Raw genomic sequence first — 27,988 nt, 5'->3', positions numbered from 1 at the left:
CTACGCCCTAAGGGTTATTGCCACCAGTCTTAATTTCTCCATCGCCAGATTTGCATACTTCGCGATTATCGAGTCGCACCTTCGATATGGAATTTGCTTTTGGGATTCATGTTCAATTTCACTTTTTAGTTCAGTGTTTGTACTCCAGAAAAGGGTTATTAAATATCTATGTGGGGCCAAGCCTCGTGACTCATGTCGCCCGCTTTTTGTAAGTCATAATATTTCAACCCTGTGTTGTATTTTTATTTTGGAAACAGTTTGCTTAGTTTTTAGAAAATATAAACAGGAACTCCACTTAGGAAGCCACTATAATACGTGACAAAATTATTTGTTGAGGCTACCCATTCCTCATTTTGAACTTGTCCGTAGCTCTATCATATATGGAGGTAGAAAGCTGTTTAATAAACTTCCACTAGAAATAAGACAACTTAAGACTGAAAAAAGCCTACGTACAAGGACGAAAATATTTCTTGCTAGTAAAGCGTACTATAGTTTAGGTGAATTTTTTAATGATTAGCATTTAAGTATTTTTCAAAGTTTTATATAATTTTATTTTATTTTAAATTAGTTTCTCGTTTTTATTCCTTTAATGTACAGTCTATTGGCTTTGTCTACAACTTCTATGTTTATATTGACAATAAAGCATTTTTGAGTTTGAGTTTGGAATATGAATAGAGTTAATTTGTGTGTATTGAGCCAAACAATAAACCAACATTTTTAGACAGACATTCCTATAAAATATGCAAAAATTTAATGACATGAAAATGATCTTAGCTGAAAGTTTGATCATCTGCGAAAAAAAATCTGCAATTGTCGCCATATAATCGCTTCGTAATAGGGCGGGCTTAAGATATAGGCATGCCTATAACCGATTCCAAGCGATCTATCGGTTTTAACCACGGTTAAGCTCTTGGTTCACCTTGAACAGTCCCTTTATAACATAACCAATTGTGTCCGCTTGGACGTGTTTGGTTGAAGTAACTTCGTAATTTGTCAGCTGTCACTATCATAATTTTGTTTGTTTTTAAATAATACCGCAGACGCCAGTAATATTATATGTAATTAGTTCTTAAATATAAATATCAAAAAAGAAAACTTATTAGCCATAATAAATTTTGTGTCATTTTTAAAAAGGAAATAATTTGTTGTTTGTTTTTATTTTTTCCCGCACTTATTTCAATATCTTTGACATTTGACGTTTAGAAAACAACTCCGGACGTGGGTAATTACTGTTCCAAATTGATGACGTATAAAGGGCTAATTGGTGACGTCACGTATCTCAAGCGGTTATAATTATAACCCCTTGGACGTGTTTGGTTAATACCATTTAGGAACGGTAATTACCGATAGACCGCTTGGAATCGGTTTATGTTTTCGAGATTTCGAGTGTGACTTGGCAACATGCAACATTCTTATTTACAATGAACCACAGCGGCGTTCCCATAATAAAATGTAAACAAAAATATAAACATTCATTTTTGTAAATTTGCTATGTAGAATTTGTAGAAATGGAGAAAAGAGAATTATATAAAAAAAAATCTTGTTTAGGTTGTAAAATCGTGTCAATATCATGTCTAACTGGTATAGGTGGTTACTTAATTCATACTGCTAAAATGTATAAGGGTAATGCTAAAATCTTTACTGCAGCTGTAGGTTTAGGTGCCTATTTTCTTAGAAAACTATAATATCATTAACTAATTGTCATTTTATAGGTTCTCTTTGCTTAGGTATAGGAGAAATATTTGATAAAAGTCCATTTAGATGAGAAAAAACACTTGGCTAGAACACATCTTTATTAGAAAATCCATATCAAAGTTTCAAGAGTTTATTTATTAATAAAACCCTTTGATATAAGCTTTTTTTTATTTGTTAACTTTACATACTCTAATATCGGTTTTTGGATTGGCTGTATGGTTCCCTCTAACAGTATTCTATTTTGTGGTTTGTATATATCAAAGGTGATGAATATATATGAAGGCTAACATTTAATAATAAAGAATAATAATCTATTTTGCACTTCTTTTATCATTAAAAATATCACTGGCAAAGCCTTTGAGCAGTAACTTTGATGGGAATAGGAACAGCAGACAGGCTTGTTGACAGGCCAAAGAACTGCTACCAAATCCAACTAAAGCTGGAATAGCATGGCTGCTGTCCAGGCACGAGGGATTATAGCAGACCTGAGCGGAGTCCTAACAGATCACTGCAGACTCAACCAACATCTGCATATCTTAGGCCTGGTGCCCAGCCTGTTGTGCCCCAGGTGTGGCCTGGCATAGGAAACTGTTTTGCTTCATTAGGAGGATCGGACACCTGCTTAGGGAGACCAGAGAGGGTGGTCAGTGCTAATGATGGGGCTTCAGGGGTTGGCGGAAAGGGACTTTTAGGCCTACCCGCTGTCCCTCCACCATTACTACTACTACTAGTACCTTTGATGAATAAACTGCAAAACAAATTGATAGAGACAATTCTAACTCCCCAACCATCAGTGGTGAAGAATACCACGTAGGTAATCACTAAATATACTGAGGAAAGTAATTTATTCTGTATATAGTTGCAGAGAGTTATGCTATGGCCCTTGCATTAAAATCTTACCATAAGTTTTAATCTGCCCAAATTAAAATAAACTTTATAAATGTAATTTATACTGTTTTTCATAATAATAAACAGAATTATTTAATACATATGATAACAAGGAATACAACCAAAACCTAAAAAAAAGGAATAAAATGCAATTACCAAGAAAAATCTTATTTACAAAAAAAATCAACATTGAGACAAGATAAAATAAACAATAAAATGTAACATGTATTACAAAGCAAGAGATCTTTTAAAATGTAATTATTTAATAGCCTATAGTATTCACAAATCACAACCCGTGTATCTTTCTAATGGTGATTTGTGAATACCATAGGTTGTTGTGTTGAAAGGAATATTGAAACTACTGTGGTTTATGGGGAAAATTGCTCAAATGTGTTAATATGCCTGATAATAATAATAATATATATTCAGCAGATAATACATTCATACATTATAACATTAAAAAATAACAACTGCTTAACTGCTAAGAAAACCCAATGCACAATGGTATTTTAAAAATACGGTGTGTGCATTTCCTGTCTATCCAAATTAATTAATTAAAATAAAAACAATTTTTATGAAAATAATATATAAACAAAAGTGATTCAAAAAATATAATTTAGAATTAAATTAAATTAGGGGAAAGAAAGAAAAAAAAAGTACTATGTGTATCATACCAACCAAGTGACTTTATTATCTAATATCCAGTCATGGATTCTACTTTTAATTTTGTTATAGGGTTTATTTCTGAGTTCTACGGGAAGTTGATTATAGATTTTTGCTGAGGTATATGTTAAAGTTTTTTGACATTTAATTTTTGTGGTCTTTGGGATAGTTAGATTCTTATTTAAAGCTTGTCGATGATATGAAATGCAAGTAGTGTGGATTCTTACACAGAAGTCTAACCACTGCTTTCAAGTAAATTTGATTTACTTGCAACAATCTAGCTTCTCTAAATAAAATATCTGAAGAATACAATTTTGGTTTGTTAAACATTACCTTCAGAACATATTTTTGGGTAATCATAAGAGGTTTCAGGATGGTCTTACTTGTTCCGCCCCATGCTGTTATGCAATAGTTTATAATTGAATCAACCAGAGCTTGATAAATGGTCGTAAGGGTCTTTTTTTGCATAAATTGTCTTAATTGACTAAATTTATAAATAAGTTTCCGAACTCGAGTGGAAATATCTCAACATAGTAGTGCCACTTTAGATTTTCATCCAAAATAACTCCTAAATATTTAACCTTGGTCTGCCTTTTTATTTGCTGGGTGTAAGAACATTCAGTTATGCCACAGTCGTTTTCGTGTAATGTGATCTCTTTTAATGTACTAGATGTAGATCTAGAGTTTAGTGTTAAATAATTTAAACCAAGCCAAGTTTTGTTTTTTTTCATGGAAGTCTCCGCAACAGTCTTTACATCCTTCCAAGACTTTTCCTTAATCATTATTGCGGTATCATCTGCAAAACACACCATGCCGACATTAGGTAACAACTACAACAACTCATTAACATATATAGAGAATAATACCGGTCCAAGGACAGTTCCCTGTGGCACACCATATTCTACCAGCCTAGGCAAGGCAAACTGACACATCCATTTATTTTGGTGCTTTGTGTTCTTTGGTTAATGTAACTTTCAAACAGGCTGTAAGGGATCCCTCGAATCCCAATATTTTCCAGTTTTTTTAGCAGAATATCATGTGTCACAGTGTCGAACGCTTTGCTGAGGTCCAGAAATATTGCCATGCACCTTTCACCCTTTCCTATCTGTTCTGTAATACAATTCACCGCATCTTCTGTACTTTTATTTTGTTTAAATTCAAATTGAAATTGTGACAAAAAATAATTTTTTTCTAAAAACTCGTTAAGTCTAAGTTTCATGCATTTCTCTATGATTTTTGAAAGATTACTGGTTAAAGCTATGGGTCTATAATTACTAATAATTTTTTTATCTCCCGATTTATGCAACGGCGTTACAGTGGCATGTTTGAAAATTGAGGGAAAAATACCAGTCTCAAATACTAAATTCACAAGATGTAGAATTGGTTTAATAAGGTGTTTATGATACTTTTTCAAAAATAGTGCAGGTATTTCGTCAGCCCCGGATGCTGCATTAGTCTTAAGAGTGCTTATTAATTGAATTAATTAGATCTGGACATTTGATGAATCCATTTTTATCACTGTAAATAAGGGCGGGTAATAAGAGAGACATCGAGTAAGGGTAGCTGTTGTTCAATAGCAGAATATTCATGATTTTCAAGGGTAATGCGAGTATAGTATGCTCAATACCCCATGAATTGAAAACTAACCAATGCAATCTGAACTGGGGGAAAACATGTATATTACTTTTGTAAGAATAATAATATTTATGTTTTATTGCCACATTATTTATTTACCAGTATAACCAGAAACATTGACGAATGAAATTAAAACTTGAAAAAATTTAAAATACATATTTAGAAAAAATAAACCGGAAATTAGAACAGAGATAATAATTCAAAGTAAATAAATGAATCGCACAGCAGTAAAATAAGATTTTTTTAACATGAACTTTATAAAAAACGCATATAGTTTCACACAATTCAAAATTAAAGAAGAATCATTTATCTTTAGCATACTTATCACAATTTTTTTAAAGCAATGGATTATTTGTTTCTATTTATATCTATTCATATATGTTTTTACCATAAACATTCAATATTAATAAACCATGAACCTTATTGATTATAGCTGAACAATATTTAAATGATTGAAGCAAAAGTAAAATTTTGATATGTACGGTTGAGAGCTAAAAATAACAAATGATGACTAATGTAAAATCTCTTAAATTATATTTTATATATATCCTAGGTACTAGTTTAGAAGTGTATTCTGTGAAAAAACATGCATATGGCCTATGAATTGCCATTTTCATCACAATTCATTTAATATATTTATATTTTCATTTTCGGCGACATTTTAATTTTTGAATATATCCTACATTTTAATTTTAGTACAATTTGTTTCAAAAATGGTGGATTCTTTTTCCTCTATCATAAATTTTTAATAAATAAACAAATATTTTTTATTTCACTTACAAGATTATCAATCTTTATGAGATATTAAACATACATTCTAAGATATAGATATATTTATAGTATCTACTAATTTCTACTTAGGTAATCAATAATAATGAGTTTAAACTATATATTAAAAGGAGTAAAACCAAATTTCTTCCAATCCACGAATTTTGGAATTATGTGGATTTTCATTTACTGTTATTTAATATATTGAGAGTGAATTTAGCAATATTTATTTAATTTATACTCGTAGCAAAAGCTTTAGCACATGTTGTATTTAAATCTTTACAATTTCTAATAATATTTATGTTTGCTCTATTATTTATATTTGCACTAATAGAAACAATTGTTTTAAATTAAATTTAAATGTTTCAATGCTTACTGCGGCTTAAGGAACAGGTAGATACCTAGTATTATTTAGGTAAAGGAGAAATTGACAAAAGTCCATTTATATTACAAAAACAATAAAAAAGACTTGTCGAGAACACATCTTTATTATGAGATACACATCGGAATTACGAACATTTATTTAAAAGAACACATTATTTTTTATCTTCCAACTTTGCCCAGCTTGGTATCAGTCTTAGGATTGGCCGTAACTCCCTGGACTTTGACAATCAGTTCATTAGCTTTAGTTTGAAGATCCCTCAGATCGTGAATGTACAGCATTCGTAAGATTTTGGCTGCCTGACTTAATATAGGATCGTTTATTTCAAATCCTAAGTTGGTGTCTTGATAAGGGAATGGTGTACCCTAAAATATAGAAATACTGAGAATAGTAATGTCATTATTGTGTTTTAATAAACATAATTGTAATCAATTCTCGGAATATTATTTAGAATTATATATTATTACATTACATACAATAATTATATTACTGAGAATGGAAATTACCCCTATTTCTTAAAATGATATCAATCAAAACCGAATAGTATTTGTAATTATGACTCATATTTCTTATATGACTAATATAAGAAATAATGACTCCTAATTTCACCTTTCCCTCGACTCTCCAGATCAAGAATTGGGGTTTCGCACTACAGAAAATTTTTTTTTAATGCGCTGCCAGCCTCTGTAAGGGTTCTGCCACTTATTCAAAAATAAAGTAAAAGATTTCTTAATTAACAACCCTTTTTACTCATTTGAGAAATTTGTTCACTTCACTGTGGCTTTTTAGGAGTATTGTGTTTTTTATGTTTATATTGTATTTCTGTTAAAGCTGCTTTGCATTTGTTAGTTTTACTTAATGTTTAATTCTTGATGTATTTTTACTTTCATTGTGGATTATCTTATCGTAGTATTACATTAATCGTATTATATACGTGGGCGGTTTATTACTATTGTAATGTTAATTGTAATGCTTTCTTTTCTGTATTTTGACTTGTGTAAGAGTTTTTTTACTTTTTGGCATGAATAAATAAATAAATAACACTAAGTCTAAAGAAACTATGTAGGTCTAGGTACAATAAAAACTATCTTTTGCAAACATTTACTGTTAATAAAGTTTAATATTATGTTATAGGTATTCGTTGACTGATACGAAATTTAATGATTCAAATATTAATTTAATGTTTATGGCACCATTTGTTTTCGAGTATTTCAAGTTAGTTGTCTGTAAAAAAATACATGATTGATGATGGGATAAGAGCCATCAAAACATGATTTAGGGATATAGAATTTTTAAAATTCAAATTCGTAAAAACTTATAAATGTGACTAAAATTAAGTACATATTGATTTTTCCATTAATGCAAAAAGACCTGAGTTTGACCATGTCAATGATATCTTATTAAATACCCTGGTACAATAATGGAAAAATCTTAATTGGCTTAATCACATAAAAAACTGAAGAAATTATAAACTAAAGATATTAAATTAAAATTTGGTGTGAGCTTACCTTACCTTACCAGACATTCTCAAACCGATTTCATCCCAGAGGAAAATATCTTTTAAATTTGATTAACCGCCTAAGGGAGACTGAAAGTTTCGGCGAAAGACTCAGGAGTTAATTGCGGCGACCTCTTGCAGTTCAACCAGGGCAAGAGGAAGACATTTTAAGAAATGTCGAATCACCAAACATTAGTACTAGGGTTTTGGCTGAACGGGTGAGAAATATTGGGACAACCGAGACACATCATATTTTACGGAGTCAACAACTTTACCCGTTTCATCTTCAAAAAGTACAGGGTCTTTTACCCGACGATCCCAAGGCAAGACTTACTTTTTGTAGATGGTTATGTGAAATGAATAATAAAAATATGGATTTTATAAGGACGATTCTGTTTACTGGCGAAGCCACATTCACGAGAAACGGCATGACAAATATCCATAATGCACACATATGGGCTGAAGAGAATTCTAGGGCCATAGTTGAGACACATCATTAAGTATATTTTAAAGTCAATGTGTTGGCAGGTGTTGTGGATAACTTTCTTTTAGGACCTGTCATTTTACCAGGTAATTTGACTGGTGATTCATTTCTGTTGTTCCTACAAGAAATACTGCCCGATTTGCCTCTAAATTTAAGACAAAATCTTTTGTTTCAACTCAACGGTGCTCCGGCTAATTTTGCTATAAATGTTGGAACTATTTACATCAAGTATTTCCTAAACACTGGATTGGTCGGGGTCGAGATGCTCCGGTTCCGTGGCCACCCCGTTCGCCCGACCTTACACCTTTGGATTTTTCAGTCTGGGGATGTATGAAAGACTTTCTGTATATGGTTCTGATTTTGAACGAGGATCATTTAAGGAAAAGAATCATTGCAGCTGGAGAGCATTTCAGGTTGAAACCAAATATTTTTCAAAGCCTTAGATTTTCTTTAATAAAGAGGGCTCATATGTGTATACAAATGAATGAAGGTCATGTAGAACAAATAATTTTGGATCATTATTCTATGATTTTTATTATAATAAGTAATTTAGCATAATTAGAATAATTTACTTAGAATTTTTATTATGTTTAGAGTTTTTTACTAGATCTCTATTATACCGGGGTACAAAAAAGTTTTGGTATTTTTAACACATACAATATACCGCAGGCGTCTTCTGCAAGGTATAGCGAATCCGTGAACGGATTTCAACTTCTCGTTCCAAAAAACCCCTCACACCAAATTTTAATTTAATATCTTATAAAACACTCGACTTACTTCAAATAAAAGTTTTACACTTCTCATTTTGACACTCTGTATATTGAATGGTATAACGAAAGTCGCATTATTTTGGTTCATCCTATATGTAGCCGACGGATTGACCTCCTTTTTCCGGACACCCTGTATATAACAAGCAATTTTACAATTAAGCTACCAAAGTGATAAATAATGAAGAGAGACCCAAGAATTCGTTCCCATAGATCCAAGTAGTATTTTCAAGAAGCCTTCTGGAAATTCAATGCCATAAAACGTTGCTGGAACCCAGCTTCATTGCATTTTTGTAGATAAAGAGCATTAAATATACACTACTGCTCAAAAGTATTTGCCCACCATGTATCCTTTTTATTATTTTAAATTAGATACAAAAATCTTATCTTTATACCTATATTTAGATTGTATCTCTTTTGTAAATTGCATATATGCTTAAACAGCATACCTATCAACTATGGTTCGTTGAAAAACACTCAGTATTTAAAAATAGTCTTGCAAATAACAAACAATGTAGTGAAAATATGCACTTCTTCTAAAAAACTAATCTGTTTACAGCTCGTTTCCGATGAAATTTGAAACATTTAAACGTGTTTAGTCTTCAAGAATTGATTTTGTGTAACATTGGAAAATAATTGCGCTTGCTTATTGACGATTGTCACCGTTTCTTTGCTGGTTTTTCAACATTCTTTAAAATGGCTAAAACAAAAGAGTTATCGGTAGAAACAAAAGGTATTATCATTGGACTTCATACGGCTGGAAAGACTAACCGTCAAATTTCGACGATTTGGGAATTTCAAGGCGGACTGACGATTATAATGTTAGGAAATTCATCCGAGAAGGGACTATTAGCAACAAACCTCGATCGGGAAGGCCAAAGGCAACAAGTTCAAAGGAGGATTTAAATATTATAATTACAAGCAAATGCAACAGACGCCTTACCGCCCCTGAAATCACAGCAAAAATCAACAAGGAGCGTAAAAAAGCGGTGAGTGTTTCGACAGTAAAACGGCGACTTTATAATGCTGGTCTTAAAGGACGTTTAGCTGTATCAAAACCGCTACTGAAGGATGTTAATAAGAAGAAAAGACTTGAGTGGGCCCAATCACACAAAGAATGGACCATTGATGACTGGAAGAAAGTTCTCTGGAGTAACGAGTCGAAATTCGAGGTTTTTGGAACGAAGAGAGGCAAGTTTTTGTTCGCCGTTATGTCGATAAAAGGGTCGCTGAGAACTATACGGTGGCCTCAGTTAAACACGGTGGTGGTTCGGTTATGGTGTGGGCTTGTTTCGGAGGATCTGCAGTGGGCGATCTAATTAGAATAGAGGGTATTCTTTGAAAAGAGGGTTACAAAACAATTGTAAGTGACAATGTACTTCCTTCTGGTACTCGAATAATTGGGGAAAACTTCATCTTTCAACATGAGAATGACACCAAGCACATGTCGAAATTGTGCAAGCAATATTTAGGTCAATTACAAAGGCAACATCTTCTGAAAGTTATGGTATGGTATGGTATGGTATGGCAAGTGCGAAAATCATGCCCCACATCAAGAGAAGACTTGTGGAGGATCATCCAAGAAGAGTGGCACAAGATACCTCAGGAAACTTTGGACAAATTAATTAGAAGAACTCTGTGAAGCTGTTATTAAAAATCGAGGTGGACATGTATATGAATCCAAAATTTGATTTTCTTAAATTTAATTAATTGAAAAATTATTGTTTATATTCATTTTGTTATAAATAAACCGTTTCATAAGAATAACTGATGGGTTTATTATTTTTAGTTATAACTTTAAAACAGTCATGTGGGCAAATACTTTTGAACAGTAGTGTACGTTTGCTTGAAACCATGTGTTTGATTTGGCGACAGTCACAGTTTAGGTTGCAGTGTAACGGAAAATTGCGATTGAACTTTGTTTAAAAACTATTAGCATTTATGTGCTTTTTTATGGATTTGTATATAGTACTTTTGAGTTAATGAATTTTACCTAAAACAGTAATTTTAATGTACTATCATGACTGACAGGATATTTTGAGGTAGATAAAAGGAAACACGCGAGGAAAGTGAAGAAAAAGTTTTTTTTTTAAGATACCTTGCTGGATTTTTGTAGTTGGGTAGTAACGGTCTTATCATATTTATTTGATCTGTGATTTACTTTCAAGTGATTTGAAAGCGCGAAAGGTCCATTTCTATAAAATTTTTGATGCCGAACTCGCAGAAGGGACGAACAATTTTACATTTAAAATGTTAAACAGATATTTACAGCGCAGTTTTCAAGTTTTTCAATTTTTCACCTTGATTTAACCTTGTCTAGATCGCAAAAAATACAATTAAGTACCATTTTAGATTTAAGTTGTTGAAGTGACATTTTCTCTGATTTATAATAATTGATATCTTATTTATAGTCTTATGAATTGTTTTTATAATGTTCTTTTTCTAGTGCATTAATGCAGTATATTGTAATTGTGAAATACCATCTGATTAAATTAGAACTTAAATATGAACTATATGAAAAAATGTTAGAATGGTAGAAAATTATTACAATGTGAACCAATTGGCAAACAGACACAGGTACTCAATAAAAATTAGCAACTCTTGTTAATGCTTATAGTAACAAAAAATTTTACAAAAATATCAAATTATTAGAATGTGTTAAAAACAGGACCATGTTATAATTATATTAAAATCGGTAAAATAATTTAAAACATCATAATATTGTATCTACACCCATAACTAAGAATAATGATAAATTTTGTGTCCTAATATTAAGTAAAACTACTAAAAAAAATTAGATAGAAAAAATCCATAAGAACAATAAGACTGTTCAAATTGAACAAATGAAGAGGTTGTATATATTTATTTAATGGATACAGAGAATCCTCTAGTTTTTCATAAAATATCTGATATCAATTGAATTTGATTCCATTATTTAAAAAAGGGCTTTCAGATTAATATTCTACGCTTGTGGAGTGTTGCACAAGAAATTAAAAAAAATATAGATAATTATATCTACTGTAGTTAGAAAGAAGTATTTAATATTATAAAACAACTTTTAATTATAATTTCCCTATATATAAATTGGCTTGCTTTTTTAAAAATCTTTTTTGGATTATCAAATTTATCTTTATTTTTAAATTTTAAACAAACACCTACATAAATGTAAATTCTATAAACAGGTCAAATTAATAGCTAGAATTAGCATTCATATAGTCTTAGATTATTCATTGATTCATTATTTATACTCTAAAATTGGTACAGCCAGTATTTATTTTATTTTAATTGTATTTTAAATCTATAAAAAAGAACTTTTAAAGAGTAGAACCCGAGTAACAACAATAACCCAACAGCCAAAAAGTAAGTTAACTTGAAGTCCTTGATTTATATAAATATTAAGATTATTAACCATCTTCCCAATTATATCAAAGCTGCACAAGCACTCATAGACTCCAAAAAATATATTTCAGTACTTCTTAAGGACAAAGCTTTCCTTTAACTTGACAGACTAATTCTTATGAGATTTTATCATAATGTTTATTGGAATCCAATTTTATTGCTTTTGTGTTATATCTATGAATTCACACATCAATTTAATTCTTGATATATGCAATTTCATTTCCTTTGTTGTTATAATTTATACTGATTTTTGTATGAGAATTGCAATACTTCTTTTTCCACAAAAACCATGTCATTTATGATAATAAACTATACTTGAATTTTAACTTTTGTTAATTCATTATTTTGAATCATTAGTTTGAATAGCTTAGAAAAGTTCATTTTGATAATTATGTCAAGTACATAATGATTAATATATATTGTAATGAATCCAAACAAAGGTTTTAAAATTAATAAAGGTTATAATTGAAAACTAAAGTTTTATTGTGTAAAAAAACGAGTTTTAATGACCTTTTTACGCATTTCTAATACTATATCAGTGATTACTTCAAATTAAGATTCTTAACAAAAGATTATTATGTAAAATAGGTTATCTAGTACCTAATATTGGCCTATAGTATTTCTTTTGTTGTTTTCTGCATTGTCTTGTTTTAAGAGCTTTAATAAATATGCTGACAAACTTTGCGAATTAAAAAAAGATTATATCAAAGATTTTAACTGAAAAGAAACTCCTGAATATTACCTCCATTATAACTTTGCTAGGATCTTCAACACATTCAGGTGTCAATCTACTGCAAACAACCTTCCTAACTGCTCGCAATGTTACTAGGGGATCAGGATATGGAACTATCTTGAGTGCTTTTGCTAACTGGTTAATTCTGTCTGTGAATTCTTTGCTTCTGACTAAAGCGTTTTGGGCAGAGTTTGAATTAGAACTAAACAAAATTTAAAAGAGCAACACTTACAGTCAAGTTTATCCAAAGGGTTTTCTGCTACCACACTGGGAACACTTGATGATTTTATGTTGTCAACAGCATGCTTAAGATAAAGATTTTCTAAAACATGAAGTATTTTATTATATAAAGAGGTGAAATGATGATGAAAAAAAAGCATACTATTTTTTGACGTGTGCATTTGTACTGCTTGCCCCAAAAGCCAATGGAGCTCCTCTAAAGAAGATCCCAAAACAGGGCAGCCCATGGAGTCTTTATACTGGTCAAAATACTTGTTCCAATCATTGGAGTTTTGATTTTTAAGACCACCTAATACATGTTGGCTTGCCCCTTTAATTTTATTTGTTTCTAACCATAGTATGACGGCTCTGAATGTCTTTTCATCTGTAAAATATTTAAAAAAAAATAAAAAAAGAGTGGTCCTGGTTGGGGTTTTTCACTAACCAGACAGATCTACTTTGTCGGCCCCAGGGTATTCGAGAGCAGAGAGAAGCCTCTTGGACATATTATAGTTTTTGCTATGTAGCGATGGAACTAAATATTAATTTATTTTTAAGGAAAAGGCACCTAAAACCGTTTACTGAGGTTAGCTTGTTATTTTTAATTTTTGTTTTGACAAGTCACATATGCTGTTTTGACAAGTGACATATATGTGGTTAGTGCTTCTATAAAGGTATTTTTGCTTGAATGATTATCGGCTATCGCAGCGATAGTTGTAAGATTGCGTTTTTGTTGCGCTACTACCTCTGGAGTCTGTTTTTGAAGGTGGTAGACAATGGTACAGTGAAAACATCTTGTCGGACTTGCATTGTCTTATTTATTTATTGTAACACGACGTTTCGGTTGGTAAGTATCTCCAACCGTTATCAAGTGTAAAACTGTTTACAGTTTTACACTTGATAACGGTTGGAGATACTTACCAACCGAAACGTCGTGTTACAATAAATAAATAAGACAATGCAAGTCCGACAAGATGTTTTTTTACCTCTGGAGTCTCGTTGACAATAATTAGGGAGAACGTCGCGATTGCTCAAGTATAAACAGGCTTAACTGTTGGTGTATAACTTCACTTTTCTTAGCGCAAACCCAGGCCGAGAATAACATTGTGGGGGTAGCCAACTTGTTTGTCCCACCCAGTACAGCCCAGATATCGCCTTTATCGTCGTTTTCGAGAAAACCGTCACAATTCAAAATTTCTTAATTTTCGGTTTTTCGAACCAATATTATTAAAAAACCGTCCTATTTTACCAGCAAAACCGACACAAATTAATTTTGAATAATAGCTGCTAGATCCACTAGGATCATTCGACACTTCTCGGCATTCGCCCGCCAATAGTGTGGAAGACCGTACCAATCTACCAATTCAGTCGCGTCGTGACATTTGTGCAGGTAATACCGTACATTTTCGTAAAATATTGTCACAACTCAAAAAGTGTCGAAACCATTTTACATTTTGTGATATTTTCTACAGTAAAAACGTCGCAAAACGAAAAGTGACTATAATATATTTCAATATATTCGAGGAAAATTGTGATATTTCGATTTGTGTCGTTTTAGTCCGAAAAAGTAAGTAATATTTCTATATCTAATGCATGCCACATGGTAACATTTCGATTTGAGACAGTTTTTCTGGAAATATAAGTTAAATTTAATTAGGGTAAACTACCCAATTGTTGGCACCTTAAGGAGATAGCTACAAGTTTTTTTTCATAAGAAAAAAAATATATGAAATAGAGACACTTTACACAATTTTTGACAAATAAAAATCTCTAAAGAGTTAAACAATAACAAAAAAAACTCGAAATATTTATCAAAAATTAGTTGAAACTGCAAAAATTCTCAAATTTAGCAAATTTCCAATAGTTGGCACCTTAGAGCCAATTGTTGGCACTAAAAAAATTCCAATTGTTGGCACCCTATTTCACCTGAAATAATAAAAGCGAAACAAATTTTAAAAGAAACATTTATTGAGAAATGTACCTATTTATGCCTTGTGTACCCTTATATTGTACTATTTATACCCTATGTGTTAAAAATTTAGACTAACTAAATTAACAGTCATCCAGTTTATAAATTTAGCACAGAACAAAATTAAAAAAAAAAAAATGATTTTATACTAAAATAGGGCAATAACATGCAGTTAACTTATGAAGTTTTATTTTTAAAATCACAACTTTTACATACAAAGTTGTCATGATATATCTCGTGTTTCATTAAACATTTATAATGATAATTTCTGGTGCAAGTTGAACATTTTACACCAAAATTAATGATACTAATATTGTACGTACATATAAAGCATAATCCATGTTTTGTTATGGTATTTTGACTCAAAATGGACTCGTTCAATTTTACAGTGCCTTCTTGTTCTTTACTTTCACTCTCAAATAAATTTCTGACATGGGTTTCTTTCTTTTTTGCAACCTGTATATTATTTATTTGAGAGCTTGGACCCGCTTCTGAAAAAATGTTTGAGTAATTAGACATATTTAATTTTTTTACACCTTTGTCCTTTTCTTTTGTTATATTATTTTTTGCTCGTAGTTTTTTCACTCTTTTTTGCTTGTTTTCCTCTTTTTTTAAATCATTTTCTTTCTTCTTTTTTTCCTTTTCCAATGCATTTTCTTTTCTTTTTAATTTATTTTCTTCTTTTTTCTTTTCCTTTTCAATTTTTATTTCTTCCTTTTCTTGAAGACTTTTTTATAGTCAGAGGAAATTAAAACAAATGATGTTCTTGTAGATGTTCTCTTTCCGCTTCTTTCAGGTGTTTTAGGCTTTTCTAAGTAGTGTGCTATATTTAATTCGTTCGGCACAGGATCCACATTATCATCACTTTTATGTGTTTCAAGCACGGAGTCATTTGCACTTTTTAATATGATATTTTGAGATATAATCAATTTTGGTTTCTTCTTTTCAGGTGTGTAAACATCTTCGTTCGAGATTTTAGATTCTGTTTTTTTAGGACTTTTAATTTTAATATTTTCCAAATTTGTCGATTGTCCATCTTCATCATGATCATCATATTTGTCTTCTAATATTTCATCACTTTCAGGAAATTCATCATTATTATCCATCCGAGCAATTTCAAAAACTACAGGCATGCTAAGTATTTCTTCTTCAAGATATTGAACATTTTCTTCAATTTCTGCAACCCCTATTTCATATTCATTTATTTCCTGCTCAACCTCTATAAGACTATTTTCTACTATAGAGATATTTAAAGCGCTGGATGGTTTAAGCTTGGAGTAAATGTTTCTTTAAATGTCAAAATATTTACAATTTTTATGATTTTCGACAGCTTTTCCGGTTTCAAGCTCTTGAAGAAGATCAGTATTTAGCATTTTGCAAAATAAATCATAGTCGATTTTTTTGTCGGTTTTAATTTCCTCTAGATGTTCAATTTCCCTTTGTTTCTTACTGAGACATTTAGAATAATCAATACTCTCTGGATTCCACGGAAACAAACCAGAACTTTTAAAACCGTTGACTATAGCCTCGCCCTTTAAATTTTTTAGTGCTTTATCCAATATGGGAGCAAAGTGATGTTTTCCTAATTGGCAATATGGATTTTCTCTTCTCCAGCTTAGTACTCCGTACTTCCAGAATGTTTTTAGCGGCTTAAAACAAGAAACGTCTGCCGGTTGCATAATTCTTGTTGAGTTGGGATATAAAGCCACTAAAATTATTTGCAACTGACTGCACACTTTACTAAGCTCATAGGTGAGATGTGTTGCATGTCCATCAACAAATAAAATAACTGGAAATAAAATTTGCTGTTTCACAAGGTTTTTATGAAATATTTCTTTGATATAATCAATAAAAACTTCGGACTTCATCCAGCCATTTTCAGTGGAGGCAATACCCCAGTGATCTGGAACACTGTCTGATAAAGTTTTTGATATTCTCTTATTGGGAAATATTATTAGAGGCGGAGTCACATCCCCTGCGGCCGAAAAACTAAACATTACTGTTAGATTTTGCTTTGCCTGGCCCCTGTCAACTTCATAAACATTTTTCTCAGACTTTGCTGCTAGAACTTTTCCAAGTTTTGGGCAAAACAAAAAACATGTCTCATCACCATTATACACTCGTCGCGGATCTTCCAAAATGGAAAAGTATCCTTTACTTTTTAGGTACGTTTCTATATCCCCAAACCATTTTTTAATATCGTTTTCAGAAACGTTAGATGATGCACTTGTTACTGCTTCTGGTGTGCGATGAGTTAAAATAGGATGTCGATTTAAGAATGCCCTATACCAGTGGTCACCTAAAAATAATATGCAGGTTATTATAAATTATAAAATCAACTAAAATAAATGTGTAAAGGAATAAGAAAAAGGACACCTGGCATGTTATTTTTAAATGGATTTGGATGTTTATCATCATCTAAAAACTGTTTCACTGATATCTGTAAATCAATTTTCCGTCTTGGAAAGCCTTTTTTCTGACTTTCGAGAATCCAAGCTACGAGCAGCTTTTCCTCATTTTCAGTCAGGTAAGTATTTGGACCAGGTCTAGCTTTGGAAAATTTAGCTCCCAATCGGAATTGGAGAGTAGATCTAGGGATTTGGTACTTCTTGGCTACAGACTTTTTTGTTGCGCCGTTTTTAATTTCGCTCAAAGCTTTCTCAATTAATTCTTCACCATATTTTTTAATAGCATTTTTTTTATTTTTCTTTGTAATTTTTCCCATCTAGAAATAATACAAATTTAGGTAGATTAATTTCACTTAAGGGATTTTATAAAGACGAAAAAATTTGAAAAGTTTACAGAAAAAATGCAAAGTCGGAGTTACAGTAGATATAAAAAAGGTACGAGTGTAATATTAAAGGTTAGACATAATTTGCCCGTTGATTTATATTCTGGTGATGCATTAGAAAGAACGAAACACGTGTTATTATTAATATTGTACACCCTTATATTAATATTAATTTTCCTTTCTTACAAACATTAATACAATTTTTTTAGCCACCTCAAATAACATTTTAAAATTATAAAAGCAAGTAAATTACTAAATCAAAATAGTGTGATAAAAAGGAGGTGCCAATCATTAGAGTGCTAATTAAAATGCTGAATCCAATAGTTGGCATGGGTGCCAAAGAATTGGAAAATCATCAATTATCATGCCCAATAATTGGCACCCTTAAAAAAGAGAAAAAAGGTTAGAATGGGTTAAACCATTTTTTAGCTTTAATTTACGCTTTATCCAACAAATCAAATATCTACTACAGGCAATTCTTCTGTCCAAAGTACCAAAATATTACATAATTGTCAAACAGGTTCTTACCTTGACGCTAATTTTTGATAGAATTCACATCATCTCACTACACTTTTACCGGCTAAAGCCATAAACAATATTACACAACGTGAACAATGAAGTCTGGTTATTGGGCAGGGTTGCCGCTATTTGTCTATTTTCTTAGAATTTAAATTAATTTGCATTCGACTTTTTTATTCAAAGAAAACTACTAAGGGTGCCAATATTTGGTCGAGTGCCAACAATTGGGTGTTTTACCCTATATAATGTGTTGCTATATGGTAACAATTTAATTTGAGACGGTCTTCTTTGTAAAATTTGTGGGTCTATATCACTTTAGGGCACAAAAATTTTTAATTTTCTAATGAAGAAAATAGTACCAATGCTATTTAAGGATAAATTCTAATAAGTAGAGTTTAGCCTTGAATAATTTTGGAAAATATTTATATACCACCAATTTTATTTTACTAAATATCTTAAAAATATCCAATTTATTATCATTTACTCTATTGATAAGTTAATTCTTGTTGCCCTAAATTAATAATAAAACCTAAATTGTTTATGCCTGTAATATTTTTTTTAAATAAATATATACCGTGCTATTTTTATCGAAATCAGAAAAATAAAATAGGGCTAAAAAAATCCCAAAGATTAATTTAAATATTGACCGATCTTTTATGTTGCTACACACAAGCTTTTGACAAATGTAATAATATATAACTATTCCAAGATTTTTGTACATGACTTTGTTAATTTTTAGGTTCTCTAGCTTTTCCACAATGTCAAAAAGGGAGTACAATTAACGAAAAAAAATTTAGAGCCCATGTTGAAAATTAATCGATACCTTAGCGATTCAAGTACCCATTCAGATCATGATTATCGGATTATAAATGCCTCCTCCTTCTACTATACATCCAAGTTAAATGTATACAATTTGACTTTAGTCAGCTCTACAAAAAATGATGTTGTGTGTTATGTTTGGCATGAGGGTGAGGCAAATGGAGGGGCTAACGAATTGGCTCATGCGTCTGGAACTATCTTAATGGACTAAAGGAAAAGGCATTCCTTGAAAAAAATTAAATGATTGACGTAACATTTTATACAGACAATTGCAATAAAAATAAATTTTTATTTGCATTTTACCTGTACGCTGTATCAGTACTGCCGCATATTAGTTCAATAACTCATAAGTACCTAATTAGGGGACATACCCAAAATGATGCTGATAACATACACTCAGTGACTGAAAAACAAATTGTGAGATATAAAAAGTCCGCAGCTATCTACGCACCTGATCAGTACGTGACATTAATAAGGCAAGGCAAAAAACCGGGCAACCCTATGTAGTTAAAGAAATGAGTCATGACGATTTCCACGATCTAAAAGATTTATCGAAGCAAATGGGTGTAAAAGAATTATACAAAAATGAAAATGGCGATCTGGTAAAAACTTCCGACATCAAACTTTGTGAAGTACGTAAAAATGAAATTGGATACTTTTTTTATAAGACTTCGTACAAAGATGCGTCATATTTTCGTGTAAATATGTTTTCTAGACGATCGTCTACTGATTTTAATGAGATAGAACTGAAACATGCCTTCAATAAAAAAACTGGAATTCCGGAGGCTAAGAAAAAAGGTATACTTTCATTGATCGCAAAAAATGTTGTGCCACGTTTTTATTATGAATTTTATAATAATCTTTAGTTGCGATAGATGATCAAATAAACCATGACTATTTTGTATCATCAATAAATTTCAAAATTTTTGTTTTTTTCTACTTTTTTTCTGTTAAATTTGTTGATTTAAAACCTAAAGTAGATGTATTTTAAGTTAAGTTACTTTCATTATTAGTCTTCGCCTATTACTATTTGTAAAATTACTACATAAGTTTATATAAATAGAAATAAATTGCCCTTTGATGTTTCATTCTTAATTTTGTGACTCAAGCTTTTGTTTATTATTACGGTATCCTTTTCGTGGAAAAACGTCACTTCTACTTTTTTTGAATCAGGTATCTAACTTTCTGGGAAGTATTATTATTAAAAATATACATAAGATAATACTTATTTTAAACCACACTCAACTTTAACGTTTATTAAAAAGTAGTTGTGTAGCAAAATATATTAAATTATGAAAAAACTTTAATTGCCTCTACTGAAAAATGACAAATTTGGAATTGTGCCACTCTTGTCGGAAAGCAGCGATATCTGACCTCTCCCAAGTCTTCTTGCTTTTAGCAAAGGAGACTGGAACTACTAAAGCTGTAGTCTCCTTATTGAAAGCTGAAGGAAACTTTATTTTTGCATCGAAAGTGTTAAAATAAATCTCAAAAATGTGTTACAATCCAAAAATTTAATTTTTAATTTCTTAATACATATTTACTTTTTAAAGTCTAAAAAGCTATGATTCCATTACTTTTCATTGCTTTCAATAAGGGAGGCATATCTTTTATTAACTAACAAAGAGCTGTTTCATCTAAATTTAACTTCTAAACTGACTTTAATATTGAATTTGTGCAACCACTTGTTTCTAATCTTGATTCCAAAGATTTAACAAATTAAGTGGTATGCTATCGAGCTCTAAAGCTTTTGGACGTGACATCGACAAAACAACTTCTGGTAATATTTTATTCTCCACCGATAAGGATATAGTTGTAGGATGTTCCAAGCTTGATAATAATGTAAATTCTTTGCTCACTGCGTCAAAACCAACGACTGCTTTTCATAGATTCAACCTAAATTAGACCGTTTCAGATGATATTTTACAGAAATGCTGAATGCCACGGAAAATGCCTTTATCACAGTTGTTAAGCTGAGAACAAGTGGAACATCCAGTTCCTTAAAGGTATACTTAACGAATATCTTAGCGTAATTACTAAAGCTGAGACTTGGCATAGGGAAGTATACAGGTTAGCGAATAGAAAACTACACATAGGCATTATAAACAGCAGCTTCTCGCTTAATTTCTGGTTGATAAGCGGCTCGGCGGATTCCTATCATCTGATTTGCTATTTACGACACGGCACAATCAGCAGCGGTGTTTCCTGAAGACCAGTGGCGAAGAATCGCATTTTGTGTAACCATGATGGAAAAAGCAAATGGAAATGAAAATTTATTAGAAAATATTTTGTTTTCAGATGAGTCTTTTTTTCCATTGCATGGTAAACACAATTCTTCCATTGTTCGCTACTGGTTTCAGGAAAACGAGCACAGAAGTTTTCAGTTACGTACCCAGTACCCTCAGAAGTTGAGTGTTGGGTACTGTGTGTGAGTGAGTTGTGTGTACCCAGCTCTTCCTGGCGTTCAACTCCTCCCTGATATAGACCAGGGATCAGTCTATTTTTAAAAAGATGCTGTCCTGCTCATAATGCGTTAGAGTAAAAGAATTGTTAACAAATAAAAATAAATATATATAAAAAAATAAAGAATTGTTATTGGAGACTATTTGTTATCATCATAATAGGCCAAAGAATTTAGAGGAGTTGAGAAATAAAATTGTTGAATCTGCCAATTCTATTTTACCTCAAACTCTTTTGGAAGTAAGAAACAGATTTTACGATATGGTAACCTTTTCTTTAGCCAATGAAGGAGGTATTTTTGAGCCTTTTATTTAAAGAATTATTTGTTAGGTTTATTATTTAGTTTTATTTTCTGTTTTTTTTTTTTAATAATGTTTATATTCTATTTTTATTATCGAGCTCGACCCTCGAACACACAGAACACAAATATATAGAGAAGGGTGGTTGCATACAAACTGATAGAAATTCTTCTGACAAATCAGCTAGCGTCCTCTCGCTTGGCAACGAAAACTGCTGTAACTAATTTGACGTGCCTAATTGGACCAATCAAAATGGTAGAAAGGAGTGGCCAAATTAAGGCGGGAAATAAAATTTCATTTAATCTGACAATCTTATCATTTAATGGTAATATCTCAAGCAAACGCCTAATCAAAAAGGTTACTCATAGAGAAAAGGGCCTTTTTGATTAGGTGCTAGCATCAGATATTGATCTGAATAAAAACAAAACTTTTCAGCTTTATTTTACATATCTAAATGAGTTAATTTACTGCAATAATCAATTAACAATAGTGTACGACATATCACCAATTGGACAAATGGAAATAAAACAATGTTTTTCTTTAATACATTTATTATTTAATTTTCTTGAAAAAAAAATTATTAAAATGATATACATAATATACAATAATTTATTATAACAGACATTATATAAATTAGAATTAATCTAAAAATGTTTTTTGTTAGCACTGAACTACCCTAATTTTAAACAATTAGAAAAGGTTGTCAACATTTTTGTGCTATTTTCTCATTATACATCTAAAGGCATTCCCATTAGGTTAATAATATCCTCATTTTATTAACACATAGATTCAAAAGAGGATAGATTATCCTTATTTAATATGTACTTGTATCTGTTTCCTAAAGAAAAATTTAACAGATTTTAAAATTATTTATTTTATAACTTAAATATTAATTTCTAAAATTAATTAAAAATTCTCTAGCAGAGTATTATCTAAAGAAACAATATATCCATCTACAAAACAAAATAAACTCTTTGAATATGAAAACAACTTTTTAGTATAAATATATATCACTTACAGCGTATATATTTGTTGGTCTCTTATAATACTAACAACATATCTTGGAACTATAATAATAATAAAAACTTAATTCAAGGATACATGTTTACATAAAATAAAAAGAAACTCTTAAAAAAACACAAGTTGTAAGAAAAACATTAATTCCGATCCATTCCGGGTGCTCAGGTCTCTTAGTCTCTATACCTATGTCTCGTCTAAGTAAAAACAGGAAGTTGTTTAATATGAGCATGAAATAAAATAAAAAATAGGCAGTGCAAACCTTCAAATCAATTTACTATGTGAAGAAAAGACAAAATAAATGTTTAAATAAATATGTATTGTAGTGTAAAGCCAGCAGTATCAGCATTATTAATATTTGTGGAGAGAACTGATCAGAAGAAATTCTATAGCTCAAAGTCTTAATAAAATTTATATTGCATATCGCTCTCCATGTTTTTCTTGTAATGGGAACTGAAGGAAATTTAAAAAAATCTTTTATTACTATGTTTCTCAGAACCATTTAAAATATCCATAATCTTTATATATTTTCATAATTTTTTTAGGAAACAATTTATTATAACTTTCTTCTTGTTATTAAGCACAAAAATGACAACTTAAAATATTCCTAATATGTAAATCATGATGGTGAAATTGGCAAACTTGAATAATTATTTCTGTGCTGTTGCTTGTTGTATTTAAGGATCACATAAATTATATCTTTAAAATGTCAACACCTTGGAACAAATACAAATATAGGATAATTTAATCTTCAACATGACAAATTTCTATGAGAATTTGATATATTTCTGGTATTTTTCTATTTGTATACATATAATAGTAGGACATACACAAACTAAATAGTGCAAAAAAACTAAAGTAGAAAATAATATTAAAATTGAGTGAAAATATTATCCTATAAAATAATACTTTTATTTGTTGAGTAAGTGGCAGTAGTTTTTAAAAGTATATCACACTCAAATTAACCAAATGTATTGAATTGTTATTTAAATGTATAATAAAAGATTACTGAAGTATCATTGAAAGAGAGATTGTTCCATACAGCATGGCTGTTTCTTCTCATTTAAAGAAAATTTGCTACACAGAGTACCTATTGAGAATTATAATTAGGAAGAAAGGTAGTATTGCACAGCCATTGGAACCATGTAGGTACATAAAATACAAAAAATTTGCCATTTTTCAACACCAGTTCCAGCATCTTGAAAAATTGTGTAGTGTATTGCAGAGTATCTAAATATGTTCTCATTTTATGTGAAAGTATTATCGTGTGGCCCCTACAAAATGGATATGAGTTGTATAAATTATAACTTATAAAGTATAACACGTCTATTATATTGACAATTTAATTATTTTAATAATTATTGACAATAATTTGTTAGTCTCTATCAGAGAAGTGGAAGCCTAATTTGAGCTAACTTCACACTTCTGTTTGTAAATATGCTCATCAATAAACACTTTTTTTGTATAAATCTAGAAAGGTCATAGGATCTGGAATAAAACCATGTTTATAGGATCTGATATGGAGGAATACCCTACAAAAAACTTATAGATTTGGAACACTACCAACAGGAAAAAATAAATCATCTGTGTAAAATTAGACACAAGCTCAAATAATATTAGATTTAATAAGACAATATATATATTTTGTGAATAATTTTTGTTTGTAAACCATCAAGAGACCTAAAAAAACAGCTCAGATCTCTAAAAATTTAATATAGACCTAATTTGTCTAACATTCAGCAGTAAATTATCACAAATTGAAAGTCAATTTCAGCAGTATGAGCCTTCAACATAAACTAGGTCCAAAAACCCTCCAATAAATAACAAAAAAAAATCCCCAAATTAAAAAAATAACTATAAGAGAAAGTCTAGAGTTGGGCACTAACTGGCAGCCAACCAACATATAAATAGTAAAATTAAACACTAAGAATTATATAACTACTATTTAAGCCACTGGCTATTACTAATGCAAATGGTTATTAAAGTAATATACAATAACAGTCAGATTTGAGGTAAATCTAATATAATTATATACATAAAAAAAGAATAAATCAGATTATCTCAACATCTGTTTTCATAAATTATTAATGAGTTGATACCAGATGTTAACTAATTAATTAGTGTGTTCTTTTCAATGTTATATGTGTACCTCTAATTAATCATGATGAGACAAATAATACTTTGAGCTGTATATAGGAGAAATGGCATTGCTCTTAAATCTCTCTGAGAATGACTTTTGTCTATCTTGTAGCTTATTTTCAATAACTTTATCATAAAACCGACTAAGTTTAACTGCATTTGAGGTCCCCGCAGCTAAATACCTTGCTTGTCTACAGTCCAATAATATCTCTTCAGCATTATATTTACATCTAAAGCTATTATTATTTGATAAGTTTGACCTCTTCTCATCTGCCTGGTCAAGTTTCGTCCCTACTTCCAATATAGGCATAAAATTTGTCATTCCCAGAAGATTCTCTGCATCTGTTACATCTTCAGTATGCTCCCTATAGTTCAGATGGCTTCCATTGAGATGGTCATGTAGCAAAAGTTCTTGAAGCCACCCCTGCAGATTTTCTTCACTCTTTCTGTTACTCAAATCATGCACCAAAATAGCACCATGACATGGATGGTAGAATACCTTGCGTGCATTGCTGTGGATCTTACTACCTCCTACGTCCCAGAATTCAATAAAAAACGTCTTTTGGTCTCTGGTTCCTTCTTTATATTCATGTAGTTTCACTTCAACGGAACAACCTATGGTCCAACTGGGTGATTTCACTGGTTCATTATGGGCTGCGAGGTGAACAAAGGATGTTTTACCAACACCTGAGTCTCCCAGCACCATGATTCGAACCCTTTCTATAGTTGTCATTATAAAATGGCAGTAATAGGTCTAAATTTCTAAAGGTATTCCTTATTAGTATTAATGTTGTATGTTGCCTTATATTAAAACTGGTACTTGTTTGTCCTGTTTATTTGGGCTTAACCATATACTTATAAACTATTATTATATGGACTTAACTCTTAATCCATCCTTTAATAGGACACAATTTGCAGTTTTGCCAGTTTTTGATTTTGAGTTATATTGTTTTTGTTTAAATTTTGAGGTTAGCATTATTCAATGACGTATCACGTATGCGTCAGCAGTAACATTGTTGCCAGCTTAGACATTTTTTTAATATTGAAAAGTTAGTAGGGAAAGTCTTTTCTCCACGAATCAAATACTAGTTCCTCTAATTTCAGCAGACGGATTCTAAAATTACGTCTCGACACGATTACTCGATATTACTGATTCTAAATAATTTTCAATCGTGAGTGTATTGCGGATTGCCTAGTTTTTGATGATTTCTGAATGACACGCTTGGGTATATCGTCTACAAGAGACGATGATTATCATCTCGATTCTCCTTCCGCTTTGTCGGATGTAGCATACATTGCAGTCAGGATGAGAACATTTTAGTCTATAAACACCAGATCTGTGTGTGAGGGGAATTTTGTGTTGACTAGAGATTTAGACAAATTATTCGTTACAAGTCCTAAAACAAACACGCAATCGCTCATTGGAATCCATAGGGTGAAATAGAAAAATGATCGAAGGTAGCTGTACAGCTTTTAAATAATTAAAAGTTTTGTAAAAACTTATCGATTATGGGTTCTGGGATCTTCGGATTATGGGTATTGGCAAATATTTGCGATACTAGAATGTGCTAGGGAAAACACTAGGCATACACCAATAAGTAGATTCTTATAATATATAGCCAAGCCGACTTAAGTGCCCTATCGAACCCTAGGGTCACATCAAAGCTAGTTTGGGAATACCTCATAGAACTGAAACCTTAAGCTTTGGATTCTCTGACCAGATCGGCCCGAAATATTTCAGTGAATATTCGTGTACAAAACGTTCCAGATTTCCGAACTCAGTTCGTACAGAACTTCCGTCTTTTTGTGGTTTTTCTGAAGCTAGCTTCAGAATTAATCTGCATTTAAAAACTAAAAAAGGATTTTTTATTGGTATGATTTTAGAAAAAGAACAGGATGATGATGATGTATCTGCGTTGCTAGCAGTAGACAATGAAAATAGAAGAATAGTTTTAAAAAATGTTCTAGAATGGGAGTAAAGAGGGAGTGTATAAATTGTTAGTGTTAAAGCATCTTTCGGATAACTACACAAAGTTTAAAGAATTTTTCTGTTTAACGCCGCAACTGTTTCACACTGTACTACATCATATAAAGGACGAAATTAGTACGCAACCTACAAATAAAAATCCGTCTCTTATTACTCCAGCGGAAAAGTATCTTAGCATGTAGTGTGAACATGTCAAATTGAGGAAGATCTAGGAAATAATATTTTTTTTATTTATTTATTTTTTATAAAAAGTTTTAAAAAATGATAAAAATATACCTTAATTATAAGACATGTATATTATTTTACGTATTATTGTGTATTATTTCATGGGTTTTAAGTGCTAAGTAGTTGTTTAATGTACAATCTGGTGGTATCTCCTGATCAGGAGGCTTGTAACTTTTTATTTTTTTTGCATATAACGCAGAATTTTCTTTTACTTTTTGGATTAATATTTCATCCTCTAACGCAGAAAATACTAATTTATGGTAGTTTTTAAGCACAGACATTTTTTTTATTAATATATCGGTATTAAAAAGTAATTTTTTATAGAAATATTGATGTATTAACACGCAGTCGTCTATACAATAACAAACAAATCGGCAAACTGAGCCGTTTGTTCAAATCAAAAACTGTTTGATTTCGACGAACTGCTGCCCGCACACCTCCCCGAAATTTCGTTCCGATCTTTTATAAAAACCACTACTCTTGGACTTTACCGCAACTCAGTTAGGCTTATATGTGTTCCGGAACATACAGCTATTCCAAAAAATGAAAAAGCCAATGACATGCAAGAAAGATTGTACGGCACCTAACATCGGACCGAAATCTGCACAGAAAGTGCCAAGAAGCACCATCCT

At 31.1% G+C, this 27,988-nt stretch overlaps 2 protein-coding genes and 2 long non-coding RNA genes across 4 annotated transcripts; 2 read left to right on the top strand and 2 right to left on the bottom strand.

Annotated features, from left to right (window-relative positions):
- The first annotated feature begins 1,128 nt into the window (after positions 1–1,128).
- LOC126735366 (uncharacterized) lies at positions 1,129–1,854 on the top strand. The gene is made up of 2 exons (XR_007660385.1): positions 1,129–1,659; positions 1,713–1,854. It is a non-coding gene; the product is annotated as an uncharacterized LOC126735366 (long non-coding RNA).
- Positions 1,855–6,118: 4,264 nt separating this feature from the next.
- LOC126735340 (RNA transcription, translation and transport factor protein) lies at positions 6,119–13,767 on the bottom strand. The gene is made up of 5 exons (XM_050439296.1): positions 13,577–13,767; positions 13,295–13,516; positions 13,145–13,234; positions 12,922–13,082; positions 6,119–6,396 (listed from the first exon to the last, which is right to left on the bottom strand). Exons 1-5 carry the CDS (start codon positions 13,635–13,637, stop codon positions 6,193–6,195), a joined length of 738 nt encoding a protein of 245 aa, XP_050295253.1. The 5' UTR covers positions 13,638–13,767; the 3' UTR covers positions 6,119–6,192.
- Positions 13,768–14,105: 338 nt separating this feature from the next.
- On the top strand, positions 14,106–20,317 carry LOC126735341 (uncharacterized). Its single transcript, XR_007660379.1, has 2 exons — positions 14,106–14,698; positions 19,150–20,317. It is a non-coding gene; the product is annotated as an uncharacterized LOC126735341 (long non-coding RNA).
- A 4,294-nt stretch (positions 20,318–24,611) lies between these two features.
- On the bottom strand, positions 24,612–26,122 carry LOC126735575 (rab-like protein 3). Its single transcript, XM_050439604.1, has one exon. It carries the CDS (start codon positions 25,875–25,877, stop codon positions 25,161–25,163), a length of 717 nt encoding a protein of 238 aa, XP_050295561.1. The 5' UTR covers positions 25,878–26,122; the 3' UTR covers positions 24,612–25,160.
- Positions 26,123–27,988: the final 1,866 nt, after the last annotated feature.

The sequence above is a fragment of the Anthonomus grandis genome, chromosome 4, assembly GCF_022605725.1.
Source record: "Anthonomus grandis grandis chromosome 4, icAntGran1.3, whole genome shotgun sequence".
Lineage (NCBI taxonomy): Eukaryota > Metazoa > Arthropoda > Insecta > Coleoptera > Curculionidae > Anthonomus > Anthonomus grandis.
The sequence above is the reverse complement of the archived record's forward strand: the minus strand, read 5'-3'. Positions and strand labels throughout refer to the sequence as shown.